Genomic DNA, 18,357 nt, shown 5'->3' on the forward strand with positions numbered 1-18,357 from the left:
TGGATATAAATCTTGAACATAAATAGAAAATTTCCAAATCTAAACAGTATAGCCACAAGTACCGTACAGAAAAACAAGCTAGGCATGTATAGAACTGTCTGAAAAGTTAACCAAATGCTGCTGTGCATTTGTTAGTAGTTTACTGTTTATTAAACAATAAATCAAGGTCCAAAAAACCTAATTAATTTAAATGAAGTATTGTTTAGTGAAATAGGAGCCTGTCAAAATAGTTGTTGGGGAGGACAATTAATTGGTACAAATGTGAGTGCAAATTTTGTTTTTAAACTTTAAAGCATGTCGTTTGTAGTATACAACATATGTGCACAATACAAATTTCATACATTTTCCTCAGTGACAATAAAAAGCGCAGTTTATTATAAACTGAAGTAAAAATTAAAATTAAAAAAAAAAAATAAAATCACAGTTTTGTCATTGGTATGTGAAGGTTGTTCCAAGGGCCCATCCAGAGCTCCTCTTCATCTGACTGTGTGTGTTCACTGTGCGACTCCAAGGGCTCTTTGACATCCTCATTATCAACAACTGATTCTTGCTCTTCTGTGCTTTTCATTTTGGAGCCCCCTGGCTTTGTTACTATATTTTCGGCCCCTATAGTAGAGGAAGCAAATGAGACACTGCAAGGTCTTGTGTTCATTTTATCACTAGAAGATGGTCCCTTTGACAACGTGTTCAGTGGGACATTCTCCTCATGTGTCACTGCAAGCTTGTCCAGTTTCTTGAATTGTTTCCCCAGCCTCACTGGAGATGTGACTTTTAAATTATTACCAAGGCAAACGCGACGGGTTCTGACAACAGAGCCATTCTGTGCAATGTAGATGTTACCGTTGATGTTGTTTTGAATATTTGGGTTATTAAGACGATTCCTCTGGCTGGAGTCGGGAGCGCCGTCTTCTCCAGTGGAGCTGGTCTCATACTCTGGGTCGACTATCAACTTGATCCTTTTCTTTCTGGCCCACTGTTTGACAATAAATAGAAATGTCATTAAATCTCAGCACTATTACTTGCAGTTTCCTGCCCTTTTTCTATCTGTTATCTAGACACTCATATGAATTTTTATTAACTTGGTCTTTTGTATCCCTCCTTTCAGATTGTACACAGATAATTCTTAATTGTTTTGATTACCACTGTGTGCCACTTTGTGTGAACACACAAACAATTCTTTGTACTAAAAAGTTATAAGACAGACAAACTCATTTCAGTTTGTGAACTGCATAATGCGAGTCAGAGTGTATAAAAACCGTGATGTTTTTCTTCAGGTTTGGAAAGTAGTGACAAATTTGTGGTGTGGGTTTTTTTTTTTTAAAGATGCATTCAACTCTGCTCCCGTCAAGTCAAAGTGCACCTTCTTTGGAGAATTCTGAGGATGGAGACATTACTTTCTGAAAGAAAACTTCTGTAAATCACAATATTGGTAAGCCAGTCATATTTTGACAAAGTAATGTCTCAGTCTGTCTTACAAAGAGAGATGAAAACCAACTAGATAAATTACCCTTTCCAACGGAAACTGGAAGGCACTGATGATGAAGCCATTGTGTAAGTGATATTTCTAAGAAACTACTGTACTAATGGGTAAATGCTAGGAAGGCCTTAGAAGTTTTCTTCCAGAGTATTATTACATTGTAAATTCAGTGCAGAAATGGCATTGAGCAGGTCTGTTTTACATGCACAACACATCAAGCAGAGAAAGATCTCAGAACCTACACAAGGGAAATTCTCAGGCATGACGTTGGCAAAATTGGCTGGTTAAAAAAAGAAAAGCTTGATATAAGGCTTTGTGCCAGTTCCAGTCTAGTGGGATCAATGGAGATGCTTTGCTATTAAATAGGAGATGGTGGAAAAATGAGACTTTAGATTTTATATAATTTATATATTTTTTTAAAGAGTTAGTGCAAACAATTTCCATGTTGCTGTGACTTTGTACTAATAGTGATTACACAAAACCCATTACTTATTTTAATTTATAATTGATCTTTTTAAAATAAATGCCTCCTTGCAGTACACTGAAACAAGCTACTATCATTCTTGAGTTAATAATGAAAACACTGTTATTTCACTAAGGCAGCAGATACCACCACAGTTAACTCCCACTGCAATACATACACATGCACACAAGAAAAGCCAGATTTTAGAGAAAGAAAATCATGCAAGGTACAAATGGGTGGTGATTACTCTTAAGCTTTTGAGAAGTTACACTTTGTACAAATTAGAGGCCTATTCTTTTGTTCCTGATGAAGACATACAATCTTCTTCACAGAGATATATTCAGGTGGATGAAAAGACTGACTAGTTTAAATGGGATTTACATTAAAACACTGGGTGCAGCTACAACTTTGTGCTATATGGGAATACAAAAAAGTAGGTAAGGGATCATAAATCTAGTTCACATTTCAACTGGAATTAAAGACAGTAGTTGAAAAGTTAGCGTCAGGCTTTGCAGCTCAACACCAACTGTCCTGCCAGGCTAACTCCACAGCAGGCTCAAGTATCTTAAAAATTCAAACGTTTTTCTCTCCCCCATCTAACAGAGAATTCCTGGCAAAGCTTTGGTGTATATGCCAGAATTTGTACTAGCTTTAAAGTACTCACTCGCAAGACTAATCCAATACTGGCTCAAAGCTTTAATTTTATTCAGGCTTCTTACGGCTTATCTGGATAAATCTAGTGGTTAAGAAACAGCTCTGTGGCTTTTGATACAAGGTAAATAAAGCACAGATAGCTTGTGTGTATACAAAGCTTGCATACCCTGTGTGCTGACAGCACGGATAAGAGCTCCATGAGGAGGTACATCATGCAGAGGTTGTTTCTTATTTGACAACACGAAGGCCACTTGCACTCTCAATAACAAAAGCCCTTCCTACGTAATCACACTCATTCTGAGCGGAACTGTGCTAACGAAAGTGCTACAAGATTTCTCTATTGAATGACATCAGATATTCCAGGTAATTGAATTTTAAAAGGCAGATACCAAAATACAGAACATAGGTGATTGCTACCTTCAGCAACACTTTGCTGTTTCACATCTCAGACTTTTAAACAGATGATTAAAAAAACCCAACATCATCACTGTACTGTTAGGTAGGAAGGACAGAGGTTGGAAAATGTGTTCCATTTCTTTTTCTGACCAAGCTCACTTTGTACACCTACCTCTGCATTCCTGTCTTGTACATCACTGGTACCTGAAACCTGAATCCCATGGTGCAGAAACAGTTTAATCCCAGCTCTGCTAGTAATACTCTGCAGTTTTGGGAGTGTTGCTTTGCTGCAATTTCAGTTGTCCTCCCTGCAAACAGGGCTGATGTTTACAGCAGAGAACTCATCTGAAGATTAGCAAATGCTGTACGGTAGGGGAACATAAGGTGAAACCACGTATGACTTCTAAAGTCTTTTCATCCTCATCATCATCCCTGTTCTTCACCGAATTCCATGTTTTGCCCCTTTTCCTTCCTGCAGTGTTCCATTTTGTGACAGACATAACCTGCATGAACATAGGGCCCTTAATAGGTTTGTGCCATCAGGTTCGTCAAGCTATCCACCACAGCTAATGCAAAATGCAATGTTACTTTGCTTAACATTGCGCATAATCCAAAAAGGATTAAATCTAAGAATCAACACAATGCCTCTTTAACTACATTATTGAAATTAGCAGAGAAAAAGAAGTATTCCTTCCTGCCATTGCTCAATGAAAATTAATCTTTCTATATTCACCACTAAGTATACCTGAGTAGTTTCTCAGAGGAATTATCTTAGTTTGGTTTTCTATAGTTCTGTCCTTAAGACAGCATATAGGGTTCAAATGCTGAAGCAATAAGCTTTGACATTTTCTTTTTGGCTGTCTCTAGTCACGTGTGTATTGCTTAGGGAAGACCACACAGAAGGCACAGCAAACAAGATCACTCCTTACTGCAAAACATCCACCTACTGTTGCTCCTTTTTAAAAGGATGTAGAATCACCAGTAGTCTCTGACTCCATAACGGCAGTATCCAGGGTCTCATGTGATTGAGACTGACTGTTTTCCTGGGACATCTTTTTTCTTACTTTCTTTCTTTTCATATTGGTGTCTGAACTTTGATTCTCAGTATCAGGGGAAGTAGCAGTTTTACCAGAAGTGGCACTAGTTGTGCTTTTTGTCCCTTCAGTACCTTTGGAAGTAACACTGATTTCACTTTCTAGGCAAGAAGATTCATTCTTACTGATAGTTTCCTCCCTGTCACTAGCATCTATATCAACCTCTTCTGTGCTTTCATCCACGCTATCCTCACCATCAATAGCCGATTTTCCTCTCTTGTCTTCTTCAGCAGAAGCAGTTTTTGCATTGGCAGATGTTTCAGAAACTGCCTTATTTGTGTTATCTGCCGTCTTATCGGGGCTTGCGGTGTCTTGCTCCACATCTGCTTGTTCATCGTCTTCTGACACTTCTTCTATCGTGTCTTCTATTTCAAGGCTGGCAGAAGAGGTTTTGCTCTTATAGCTGGAGCCTGAAGTTTTCCTGTAGCTCATGTCTCTGTCACTACCTGATGCATTAGAGCTAATATTTGATTTCTGGCTGGATTGCCTCGCTCTGCCATGACAGCTCCCTCCCCTACTTTTTATACTGGACCTTTCAGTGCTTCTTCTACTGCTGGACTTGCTAGTCCCTGATTTGCTGTACGAACTTCGCGCAGATGAGCTCTTTGACAGGCTACCATCTTCATCACTGTCAGAGTCTTCCTCATCATTGTCCTCTTCAGACGAGTCCTCCTCCGATTCACTGCTCGAGCTGGATCCAGAGTCATCGTCAGAATCCCCAAAATCATGCCCAGCTTCTTCATCCGAGTCCACAGTACTTTCAGTGGCTTCATCTTGGTCCAGAGTTACTTTCAAGTAGTCTTTATCTTCTGACTCTGAACCAGAGCTACTACTCTTCACGGATGAATCACCCGAGATGTATTTTCTTCTCTTCTTTTTCTTCTTCTCATAATCGCTATCCTCGTGTTCACTCTCTGCTGTGATATTTATTGAAACTCCTGATTTTGCTTCTTCTCTTTCATATTCTTCCTCTCCTTTTCCTCTTGCATGCACTGAATCTTTGCTAATAGGCTCTTGAAATTTTCTGGAGACACTAATGCGTTTTAACACATGATTTAGTTTTTTCATCGAAGGTCTGTCATCTGTCGATTTCTGGAAGTAACTTCCTCTGATAATCATGCTTTTCTCACCGTCCACTTGGCGAGCTGACATCAACTTGGCATAACTGGAATCTTTCCTACCGCCTTTCACTTTCTGCAGAATCATTGGGAATATCTTTGCTTTCTTCCATGGAGAACGAGCAGACTCCGTTCTTCCTTCCAGTTTGTGAGCACTGGCTGCAACGCGACTTAAATGCATCACTGCTTTTAGTTTCCTTTTTCCCTGGCTGGTCCTATATGCTCTTCCAGAACCATGTCTTAGATCCATCCCACCACCTAAAGGTCTACCTTCTATTTGAGCCCCTGCTCTCTGGCTTATACCTCTGCTTGAAGGACCTCTGCCTTGACTCATACCCTGCAAATTATGAAAATGGAACTTGATTATTATTTGAAAGATAGTTATTATGAAAACTCGTACCCTAAAATAAGTCAGTAGGAACAAATGCAACATTTTTTCCCAGCATCAGAACTAACTTACCTGTTTTAGAATAGCTTTTTACCAAAGTTATGGGGAAAGTTTTACTTCTAGAACAGGCTGCAAGTGCACAACTACCTTACTCTGCAACAGGGAAAAATATTGGCTCAGAAATGTTATCTCTTCTCATTTAATTAAAACCCATGTGATGGATTAAGAGTCCAGTATTTCTGAAAATTAGATTAAAAAAACCCAAGGAACATTTACGTCAACTTTCTTCTGGCTGCCACTGACATTTTAAAATTTCTTTACATTCAGTTGTGAACTTTATGATAAATTAGTTTAGGTGACTGCTTTTCTCAGTGGAAAATCACCGGTTATAGGCTGAATATTAGTAATACCCCATTTGGTTAACAATATAAAATGGAATTACCTAAGGCTATGTGGATTTTTCATTGAACAAGAAATCTACATTGAGGGAAAAATAGATGTGGATATTAAAAGAAACTCTGCAATTCCTTTTTATTTCTAGAAAAAGGGAAAAAGGTGCTGACACAAAACTTTACTGGTCATCAGAAAGGCAAAAAATGATTAGTATTGGAAGAGCCACTTATTTGGTCTATACAGAACACGATATTCTAATTAATTGCAAAATACATATTTGACAAGGCTTAATGGTCCTTCACGTTGTTGCAGAGATGGAATCAACACACCAGAGACACTTACCTCTTCTGCTGTTGATCCATGCGGACTATAGTAGTAGCTACCATCATTCTCCACCACAACTTCCCCATACTCATCGTACATCCCCAAAGGAGACAGCAATCGGCGGCGGCTCCCATACTGAGGCAGTTCATACCTGGCAAAAACACCATCGTCTCTTCGTAACATGCACCAACATGTTCACGTGCGTCTCCACACACAGCAACAAATACACACACATCCCGAAAGGACAAGAATTTCTTTGCTCTCTTTTCTCTCTACCTTTGAGATGATTTTTTTTTTCCTTAGCGGTAACACAATCCAAAACCTCTTCCTATTGCAATTTGCTGCAAGCCCGTTACAACTGGAAGGCGACCCGCATTGCCAGGTCTCTGGGATCAGTCAAGAATCCCCCAACTGCAATGACCTTCTTTCCAGGTACCTGATTTTTTGGGGGATCTTTTTTATAATTAGGGAATGAAAGAGCAGGTTCCCTGGGATCAGTTCTGGAGAATCCCTGCGAGCTTGTAAGAACAGCAATAATCCCTGACGTGCTTGCAGTCAGATGGGCATTATCAGAATAAGGCAGGATGATGTTTTCTAGGTGAACGTAAAAGGCCAGACGCTGGCTGGGAACTGTGAGCAGAAAGTATCAGTCACTGAACTCAGGCTGGGGAGCCACAAAAGGGGAGGAGATAATGGAAATTAATTTCCAAGACAGCAGAAATATGCAAATAAAAAAGTGAATATAAAACCAGTATGATAGATGGGGTATACACTCTGCAAGCATAATAATTAGATTCCTAAAGAAGCAGGGAGTTATACAACGCCCCCTTGACTTTAAGAGTTTTGTTGTCAGTGCATGCCTTCGTGGACAGAAAGATTAAAGTAATCCTGAGGTGAAGGAAAGTCTCCAGATTAGATGCTGTAATAATAAACATCACCAACCTGGAAAAGCAGCATTTTCAGAAATACATAGGAAAAAGGAAAATATACCCGTGCTCATAACTGTAGTAATCTTGCCCATAGTATTCCTGCCCTGGATCAATTCCAGACTCCATACTTAACTCCTGTCAAAAGAGAAACACTGAATGAATGCAAACAGTTACACACAGTATGACTGATGAAAAAGGCACAAAGAATGGTATCCCAAAGCACAAACAAGCAAAATAAAAAATGATAATAATTTGACGAACATTGACAACTGTCAAGAACCATAATGAGAAGCCAACAGGAGCTTTAAATGACCCCTTCCCTGGTGTATTCCCTGGGAGTGACTGTTCTAAGTCAGCTAAATGCAGATGCTGTTCTAGTGTGGGATCCTGTACTAAAACCTCATTCAGTAAACTGAACTCACAGCAAATACACTGTCACTTCTTGTGCCTCTCTCAAAGGAAAAAGCTGCGTTGAAAGATTAGGGCTATTTTACTTACACTGTTTGTCAGGTCTCTTTTTTTAATGTTTTCTCAACCATCAACAATCACGAGCAGCCTTGGACTAAGCTAAGTACTTGTCTGTATCCTACAAAAGCACCAGTGTGTCCTTAAGCTCCTGTCACACACTGCTTGGTATGAGGCTGCTCTGTGGAATACCTCTGAACTGCAGTATTGACACAGAGCACCAGGGCTTGGGTTTTGGCAAGGGACTGCATGCCGTCTCTATCTCACAGCTTCCTAGAGGTTTTTCTTTTGACCAATGAATTTAAAGTTGTGTCAGAGCATCTCGTTGTAATTACTTAGAATGACTGCAGAAACGATCACCATTCTGTACCACAGAAATACCATTGACAGCAACGTCTCACAAAAGCTACATTTGCTCTATTGCTTATTCTCGAAATGATATTGGGTCTAAAAGATTTGAAATAGAAAGTATTGGGTTTATAATGCAGAGCGGCCTTTGCACTTCACAGCAGTGTGCTAATGCTTTCATTACCTTGACAGGCCAACTGCTTAGTTCATCTCTAGGTACAATAACCAATTATCAGTTGACTGACATCTGAAAAAAATAGATTGCAGTTGGACAGCGAGGAAATTATTCTGTCTGTGAATCTGGACGCGAAGCTAGGAAAGCTTTCAGTCTGTGTGACAAAGTCCATGGGAGCAACTAAAAGATGCTCAAGGGGAAAATATCAAGATGCAGTAAATTTAAGGTATTTAATTAAAACAACATAAATGGGTAACAATGTCAGGACTTTCCTTTTCATCTAAAAGAGTCAGGGGAAAAATATTACCTAAGACAGACAAGCTTTTATTAGGAAATTATGTAAAAGCCATTAAAAAAGTTATAGAATAATTAAGAAATGAAAAATAGTGGTACCTCTGGTCTGAGAAGAGAAGGTCTCAGCAACTGCTGTTGCTACAAAAGAAAATTAGGAAGGGGTTAATTAAGCAGCAACAATTAAAGTGCAGGTCATTTGTGTTTGAGTTAAGATTGGAAAGAAATCCTAAAAACACAGGTCCTTCAGAGCCTTTTGTACAGCAGTCACCTGGATACTTCCATACTGAGAAGTAGAACACTGCTAAGCACCTAAGGTAGTAAAATCACTTTACAGTCCACTATTTCTTTTGCCTAATATAAAATCAAATTCCCAGTTTATGTGGTGATTCTCTAAATTATTTAACTCAAGAACTTCTGTCAGAACCCAAGAGAACTATCGTGTGGTGTATGTTGGAGACAGCAGGGAGACAACGGCAGACAAAAAATTATCCACAACAGGTAGAAAGCAAATCTATGGGAATTGGCAGTAAAGTCTGTGATTCAGCTATTAAAAACCTGAAGTGATTTGATTTCTTACACAAGCTTCTACTGCAATACCATTGCTTTAATTCTCTGTCTATATTTACATACTTCTGTGGCTTTTAACTGAGTACCTCGCAACCACAAATACACTCTAATTCACAATACCAGTAAGTCAGTGAAGGATTATCTCACTCGTTTTCTCTACAGCTTCTGTGTGATTTCTTTCTGTATGTAGCATGCAGTGAAAAAAGCATGCTGACGTGAGGGAAAAGACCCCAGGAGGCTGCATGGAGAGGACTGACAGGACAATATGGCTCCTCGCAGGTGTGTCACAGCTAAACATGGGTCATTTTTAGTAGTCATGTTGTTAATTACTCTGCAGCTCCAGTTTTCTGCAAATGACAGACCGATACACATCACTTGCCATTTTGTACATTAGGATCAGATTTACTCAGGAAAATTAGTACCGTTGTCCCCACACTCCTCCCAAAACTTGGTGGCACTATTTCAGCCAAGTTTCTTGGCCAAAACCAAATCCTGAGAGATGGGGAAGTTCTGTATCTAAATTAAGAGACACAGATCAGCTCTGCAAAGGGAGGAAAAATCGCAGCAGAACAACGGAAAGCTTGCAATTTATAAAACACTACTGAATCAGGAGCAGTAGGCTCCAGACGCACACCTTAAAATTAATAAAACTGATCCAGCTCTCAGCAGTAAATATCAGCCTTTATGATAGAAATGTATTTTGGAGAACTTTCTAATTATTAAATTAGTTCATTCAGATTTCTGAAGGAAACTCTCCATGTTACTCATTGCTGGAGAAAAAAATGCTGCAAGAACGACAGAGTACACTGAGTTGCAGAGAAGGTCTGTGTAGTCCAGTACCAGGCCCATGACAGTGGGCCATGGCAGATGATTAGCTGTGCCATAATAAAACACAGCAAGCGTGGAGGGAATTCCCTGGGAAAATCTTTTTGGCAGTTGTCGAGCAGCAACATCCTAGTGTGGAGGTTAGTTTGTCCCACGATGGTTACTAGCACCCAGTGACTCTGCCTCGTGAACTTTTTGAACCACTTTATATTTCTGGCCTCTAAAACACCCAGTAGCAATGAGTTTCACAACATAGACTGTATGGGAAAACTATGTTGATGAGATTAGTATTTTAAACGTAACTGGGGAACAGCCTTACCTCTTGCTGTGCATATCCTCGCCTAGAAGTCAGAAAAAGAAAAAAAAAATATTAGTATTCTTCTGTGAGACTATATAAAGATGCATATAGCCATTCTTTCTGGAGAGAGGTGAAAAGATAATGTAATTAGAAATATTACTAGCAAGAAAAGAAATACATACCTACAATACAAAATATGTTTTTCTTTATATTTGCTCTGGACATACGAATTATTGCATGAGAAAGGCTAGGGAATCTTTGGGATCTTTTCTTGCTTTAGATTGCAAATGAATGAGAAGAAATCCCCAATCCCCAAAAGCCAGAGAGCCAGTGCACCCAGTGGAACACAGCAAAGGGAAAGGGGCTGACTGCTGTGTTTGGTTTTCCTTGCGTTCCCGTAAGAGAGGTCCAGCCCAGTCACCTTCTCTGTGGCCTCAGAGACCATCTACAAAGACACTCTTATTTCACGCATCTGCTTAAGCAGTGAAACAGTTTCTCTTCTACTCCTGGACTTTCTGTATCCACTCGGGACTTGCTAGAAATTGGCCTGGAGCTTCTATTACTAATTTCTTGTAATAACATTATTATTAAAATTACACATTTCCTCTGCAGGGGAGAGTTAAATTATTTTTGCTATCCATGATATTTTGACACAGGCTTTGTGCTTTTGATCTTATTGGATTTTTTGTTGTTGTTGTTTTAATTCATTTTCTTGGAGCCATTCACATGCATGACAAATGCACTTATGTCTATCAAGTTTTCTATTTTCACATTTTGTGCCAGAATATTAAAATGGTTTAGACAAAACTAGGGAACAGCAATGCAATTTAGGTCTTAGCATTATTATTAAGGATAAGCCTGGGTTTTGTTTGGTTTTTTTTTTAAGAAGGAAAGGATAAATGCACAAAAGTATGTTGAGCTTAACCCACTACACAGACAGCAGTCTAGAGAAATTCTTTAATTACACTTCAGTAAATAATAAAGAACAGAGTAGAAGTCCTTTTAATTCTTTAATATCACCATCTATAAAGTTTTCTATTAATATTCAGCACATGGAACTGATTATCAGCATTAAATTAATGCTGTTGCCCATATAATATAAAACTAATGAACAACTGAAATGAAGATTTATCATCAAAAGATGATCGGTGACTTTTCAAATCCCACTTGAGGAACACTGTATTTAGTTTCCATATCGCCTACAACAATCTTCAGATAAAGAAGGTCTTGTGTTGCACAGAGGATAAGTAAGCCTATTACTCTTAGTTGCTCTCGAGTAGTCGCTATATTGCAGATTAAAAGCATAATACAAGTAATTCTCATTAAATTTGGAATTCAACTTTCTTAAAAATAGCACCATGCTGTGTTTTGAGAGATGCTTATACTTCTCTTATAGTTTTGTGTGGCCATGATTAGAAGGAAAAAAAAAAAACCCAAAAGACAAAAAAACCCCATTCACTCAATACAGCACAAGGATCTATTCTGACAAAAAGGCAAAGGTCAAAACAACATCATTTGTTTCCAGGAAGAAATTAAAGCTCTCCACCGAAGGAGGAATTGCTTCTGGATAAACATTATCAGCCAGACTTCACTGCAGTCAGTCAGAGAGAAATCTTCAGTGCAAAATGGGAAGCAAGGCCATACTGCCTATGATGATGTAGGATAATATGACAGCTAGTATACACTGCTGGTACTTAACATGAAAGATAAAACAAGAATGAATTTACATGTACAAAATGTGCCGACCTTTCGCAGGTCTGTGTTGCTAACATAGGTTAAAGGAACTGTGATTTGCCTAAAGCAACAATTTTTCCCAATCACTGGCATCCCAGCAGGCATTTGCTATTTCATACTTTATATCTGTTTTCATATTAAAAGCAAAAGCATCATAAACCCCAAATACTACAGATACTACTCAGAGGAGGCAACTGCTTATCAGTTTGCCCTGACTCTTAAAACGGAGGTTTCCTGCAGTTCATAGATGGAACTGAGGCGAAAGAATCTGGAAGGGAGACAAGTAATGATATGCTACTGCTCAATTTCAGCTTTGCAAACGGGTTTGCAAAGAAGCGCTCTCCACTGATGCAATCTCTGCTCCTGCTCAGAACTCAACCCAGCCAAGCTGATGATGAAAAGGTCAGAGATATATCCAGGGTCACATCTCACTCTAATTAACCAAATCAGACAACCTGAAGAGGGGTCAATAAACTTATATATGCTCAACTTCTTACCAACTAATATATTGGTTGTAATACTTTGTAGTGCTGCAGAACTGCAGTAGCATCCAGACACCCCAATGAGACAGAACTTCCCTGGGTTAGGTTAAAAATACACGCTACTGGTACAGTTTCTTTCCCAGTCTAATAGAATGATTTTTTTAACAAAGGCTATTCAAAAAACCAGCAGGAGAACAAAGGTTGCATTAATTCCAGACAAAATGAAACTAGGTTTTGTAAACTTTCCAACTTAATAAAGGTTTCCAGCATGAGAAAGCAGGTATTCCTCATTAGTGAAGAGCTGATTACCATGACCCCCACAGACTCTTCTGAGAGTGACGAAACTGAATAGTTAAAAAGGAGCTCCTGTGTGATGTTCATTCTTTCTGCTTAAGGAATGCCACAAATAACTGTAGCCGAATAAAACCTTTCGAGTTTATGCTGTGAATTACTAAACACCTGCAGCTTTGCTGCGTGACACTACACACTGCAAAATTAGGTCATATTTGTCTAATATTTCACTAGTGATGTAATGAACTTCACAAAAGCATCTGTTATGGGTCTACAAGCTCTAAAGTGGGATTTGGGTACTTAAATTCAAATCTCTGCCTTAAGGGTTGATCCACTCTGAACATGTTTAGCACAATAATTTCTCATGCTCATCTCTGCACGCTTTCTACTGTCCCACTGTCTCCATGCCTGGACCGTGGCAGGCACACAGAAGCAAGTACACATGTAAGTCATCTTCCGATTCTGGCTCTTAAATCTTAGAAGTTTCTCTACCTAATAGCTGCTGAACTTTGACAATTTGCCGCTGGTGCTGCAGTAGTGCCACTCTTGGAGAATTTAGCATCATCGGCAGGTATTCTGCATGCGTGCATCTCGTAAATTATACAGGTTCTGTTACAGCAAAAATGCTATGATCGATAATCATTCCCCTCACACATTTAGCTACTATACGTGTCTTGGAACTACAGTCTAGCCCAACAAGAGGTTTAAGCAAAGAAAAATTCCAATGTATCAGCGAAACTTGTGTGATGGAGTTCACGGAGTTTGGCTCTGGGACAAAGAAAGAGAAACTACCTTCAGCAGTTTCCAACTGAAGCATCCATACATGTCCTAACTGCAGATTTAAAAAAAAAAGAGAAAAGAGAAAAAGCCAAGCACCATGGAAATGCTGAGTATCTCTAGACAGTCTGATAAATAATTAATTACCTTTTTTCTCAGAATTACAACATTTGATACTGAACTGGGTTTTTAGTTTTTCTTCATTATGTAATATTTGCCTTTCACAGTATGTTCTTAAAAATTGTCATTTTAAACATGAATATTTTGAATTTTGGCAAAAGACTAAAGGGAAACTTGCAAGTTGAACCAAACCAACATTCATTTAAATGCCAAAACTGCTTTTACCTACCATTTTTTTTTTCAAAGGACAAGCTAATTTACTGTAATTGACATATTTAATGTAAAGATCTGATTTAGATGACTGTGAGCAAAAAAGCCAGTAAGTAAATCCATATTACATGGATTTTTATAAGTACTTGAAAAATCTTCACTTGGTGACACTAATCAGAGTGACTTTATTACAATTTAAGTGAGATGTTTCAGCTGTAAAGCTCATGGCAAACTAGCACTAAAGTTGAAGAGACGCCAACAACATGCACATGCAAAATAAAAAACAAACAAATGCTTTGTACATTAAAGAAATTTACAAAATAAAAACTTCTAACATGCAGTTACAATACAAAAAATGCAATGGAAGGCAGAACATAGGTAACAGGAGGGAAGACAGCCAGGTTTACTGACAAATCAAGACAAAACCCTTCTTCTGACTTGAGATGCAAACGTGAGCTGAAAGAAAGCATGCCAGCATAGCAGAGCGCTGCGTCATCTCCCACGGAATAAGATGATGCATTACTGCAGTAACTCCTTCTCACTATTGCTGAGCCTGCTTCCTACCAGCACTTGCTTTCTTTGACATCCACTATTTCACAGTAAGATTCCTCCCAGGTGGTACATTTTATGGGCAAAGCAAGAGATTCCAATTACAGCTGCAGAAAAATCACTCTGCTTACTGATAATACCTACAGTGAAGGCTGCTTAACATAAAGCAGTATCAAGCCCTCTGCCGTCTATGACCGATCCTTGGGTAAAAATGGACAGTTTTCCCCAAGAATTTTTGGTAAACAGACTAAGAACCAGCATCATGGAACAGCAAGATGTAGCTCTGAGAAAACAACTTGCAGAATTATTATACATTACAAATTTCCAAGTGAACAGGAAAGACAATGTCTCTCAATTTTGGGATTAGGACTGAATAAGTGGTGATATACAGCAGAGAAAGGGAAAAAGTCTGAATTTCTAGAGAGTCTGAGGCAGATACCATGTGCTGCATTAGAGTCATCTCACTCAAAATGTTACATGCAGAAAACATCCAACTGTAAATATTACAGTGCTGTCGACTGAGACGGAAAGCGTTTCTCAAGCTCCTCCACAACACAGCTCAAGTTGCCATTCTGCTGGTTGTGCTCAGCCACAGCTTCTGGAGTTGGCAGCTCTGCTGTTGCAACCGGTTTGAGCTTAGAAACATGCTTGGGCAGAACGTGGTTTTTGTCTATTTGGCTGTACATGTTGGCCACAGACTTTTCAATTGCCGCTAAATTCTGAACATTTTTAAGAATACCTTTCAGCTCCCTACGGGGAGGAGGCTCTGGCACTGTGGCCAGTGGTGGTACAGCTGGCTGTTTGGCAGGGGATTTTGAATGCTTGGCAGGGGAGAGGTGCTGGGTGCCAAGAGGAGATGAAGAAGAAAGAGAAACTGTGGGCGGAGGATGTGCTGGCAACAGAGGAGGGCATGGAGGTGGTGGTGGAGGTGGCAGCAGTGGAGGTGGGGGTGGGGGAATTTTAGGCGGAGCTGGAATGCTTTCTATAACTTCTTTGGTCTGAGGAGCTAGAAAACTTTGGCAAACTGATTTCTTTATCCTAAAAGATGGAGGAGTTGGTTTGCGAGTTGGTGGAGGAGAAAGTTCTTCAGGATAGTCGTGGTGAGTGATGATTACAGAGGGGACCGCGGAGGCCTCCGGTTCAACTCCTTCAGCACAAGGTGTTGGAGAGGACAGAGGAGAAGAGCGAAGGCAAGGAGAAGCAACCATGCTTCTAGGAGACTGCTCTAGCACGTTCTCTCCTTCTTGGAAACAGATGCTGTGTGTTGGCGATCGGATTGATTTCACATCAGGAGATTTCACTTGCTTCATTTCCTGCAAAGCCTGCTGCTCAAACTGTCTGGCCTTCTCTTTTACAGTTAACTTGGGGCCACTTATTTTTTGAAATAGTGGACTGCTAATATCAACACTGCTATGTTGATTTTCAGTTCCTTCATTCTCTGCTTTGAGTCTCTCCTGTTGCCACTGAATGGGGTCCATGATAACTGGCCTACTCAGAGAAACAGGCGCGTGGCTCTTAGTAGCATGAGTTGGTATTGTCCATGCACGGTGACTGCCTCCCAAAGAGGCATCTCTCAAGACTAGTCTTGAAGGAGAAAGAGTATCTAGAGTATCATTTCTTTTCCGTAGAAACCCAGCAGCAGCGGGACTTTGAGTGACACCTTCCACATATAATGGGTTTTGAGTAGTTAATGGGTTCTCATCAGATAAAAAAGTAATGTTACTTGAAGATTTGGGGAGATTATTGTTCAATGATCCATTGATATTAGATTGCTTGTGAGCCTCAATAGCACGGGAAGCAAAGCTGCTTATAACTCTCTGACGGTCTCCTTCTTCTAAGACTGACTTTTTTCCCCTGCTTTGTTGGAAATGGTAGAGAAGAAAAAGACTTGAAAGAAAAGAAGATAACCACATGTGAGGAAACATGCATGGACATAGATACTTATGAGAGAGAAAAAAAAGAATTTATGATACGAATCAGAGCCAATAAATTACTTCTAGCAAACTACTACTATCCAACAGAAAGACCACATTTACTAGACTACTGGGCAAGACATTTACTTTTACATCTTCTTTAGGGGAGAAGGACTTGAGGAGGAAGAAAAATCAAAAAAAGTTTTCAGCTACTCAGCAAGTTCAAAAATGAGTTAACCTCTTAAAAAAACCCTTTAGATCGCAAAAGTATCACTCAATAGTGTCCCCTGTCTCCCCAGTGACACAAAACATCAATGCTACGTAGTTGTGCGATGCAGTTTCTCTATGAGATAATATGGAATCATGGTATGTATACTGCATGTGTATAATTGTGTCTCCATCGTTCAAATGGCAGTGGCACTGTGACATACTGCACACAGCCAACACAGAATATTCACAGGGATTTTTAAGTTAAACCTATTCTATAATAATTGTGCATCAAAACTCTGCTGTTCTATAAAACACATGTACGATTAGGTAGTGTTTAAGTGTGCCTGCACTGCCTTTTAAGGACTAGCCATAGGTCACACACAAAATTACAGCTGTGGTCGGAGCTGATGGTGAGCCTGAAATCATGGTCCCAGGAGGAGTCTGAGGTGCACCGAGGCACACCTGAAGCGTAGACCTGTAGGTTCTATATGAGGCAGACGATGGGAGCTGAAGCCAGTCAGCTGAGATGCATGTTGTACTCAGACCATTCTTCTGAGACTAATTCATAAAGTATTGCCAAGCTGGGCATTGGTTCTTGCATTTACAATACACATATTGATGCAGAAGTATCAACATGTGTATCAATTTCATCACTGCACCACGTTAATCCAAGTGAAAAACCCCTGCAGTTGGATTACACTGAATTGCTACCCCAAAAGTAGGATGTCTCACCATTTTCTGGAATTCATCTAGCACCTCTGAGTGCCTTGTTAACCTACCCTTCCTCAAATATTTTTAATACCACAAACTTCTGAGCAGATTTTAAGATAAGCAGTATTTCAAAATCAATATCCCCAAACTGCCAGCTAGAAAAGCATGCCCTTAGAACACTATTTTAAATAATGCTTACCTGAGGCTGAAAATAAACTTATTTCCCCCAAACCTGTGACCAATTTAAGATATTGGCCAATGTCAGATAGAGCTAAAAACACACCTCTTATTCCTTTCAAAGAGAAGACTAGCCTCATCAGCAATGAGACCTAATCAAAATGCATTTCCATCGTTGCCATATACAAATTTATTGTAACTAAACAGATGTGCTGTCTAGCATGGGGATGCAAAAAAACCAACCAAACAAAAAAAACCCCCACCCCACCAAAAAGGACACCTACTCTAAAAAGCTCTCTGAAACATTAAATTGATCTGTAAGACAGGCTATGGTGAGAATATGAAGGTATAAGGGGACATTATGGTAGAAATGGGGTATAAAGATTGCATTCCACTTTTGTACAATTCACTTATAGCTTCACTGCCTCTGACTAATTCTGGTACTCCACATTTTGAACGCCATACTTAAAACCTTCCTATTTTCTGCAGCTAAGCACCTGCAGCTAAAGTATAGCATGAGTACCAATGACTTCTACACACACAAAAGTCAAAAATACCATATAAAACTATTTTTAGCAACTTAGAGCTGTCCAATATTTTCACAAAACCTTCTAAGTTAAAAATTCTAAGTCTTGCCTCTAACAAAATTTGAGTCATATTCTTCAGAATTTAGATAAAAAGGGATTAGGGCTTTATTAACAAAAGGGATAGGGGAAAAATTACATTTTACATGATTACATGAATGCTGGAAGATGAAGTTTTAGACCTCTTGGTCAGATTGTTCCCTCTTTTTTGGTGGTGTTTTTTCATATCTCAGAAAATATTACCAAATCTAAATTAATGGAAATTTAACCTCTGGTGGTTAAATATTCCCTAGTGAACTGGAAGAGAAGTTTACATAACTAGATACTGGATAGGAGTTAATTAAGAGATATTCAATCTCCTCTAAGTTACTTAATATGTAAAAGTTCCCCG

General features: G+C 39.3%; 1 protein-coding gene across 3 annotated transcripts in view; it reads right to left on the minus strand.

Moving 5' to 3' along the window:
- Positions 1–312: 312 nt before the first annotated feature.
- Positions 313–18,357, minus strand: part of PCDH15 (protocadherin related 15) — a 387,556-nt gene continuing 369,511 nt past the window's right edge. The window contains exons 31-36 of one of the 3 annotated variants that reach the window (XM_009275076.2): positions 10,230–10,251; positions 8,618–8,656; positions 7,298–7,371; positions 6,326–6,458; positions 4,072–5,539; positions 313–975 (exon numbers count right to left, since the gene is read on the minus strand). In XM_009275076.2, coding sequence (XP_009273351.1) covers positions 419–975; positions 4,072–5,539; positions 6,326–6,458; positions 7,298–7,371; positions 8,618–8,656; positions 10,230–10,251 — 2,293 coding nt within the window. In that variant the 3' untranslated portion in view covers positions 313–418. Of the gene's footprint in view, positions 976–4,071; positions 5,540–6,325; positions 6,459–7,297; positions 7,372–8,617; positions 8,657–10,229; positions 10,252–14,780; positions 16,259–18,357 lie in introns of those variants that run through there. The other 2 variants (XM_009275078.2, XM_009275077.1) reach the window with 2 other exon arrangements.

This window comes from Aptenodytes forsteri, unplaced genomic scaffold (genome assembly GCF_000699145.1).
Source record: "Aptenodytes forsteri isolate BGI_AS27 unplaced genomic scaffold, ASM69914v1 Scaffold320, whole genome shotgun sequence".
Lineage (NCBI taxonomy): Eukaryota > Metazoa > Chordata > Aves > Sphenisciformes > Spheniscidae > Aptenodytes > Aptenodytes forsteri.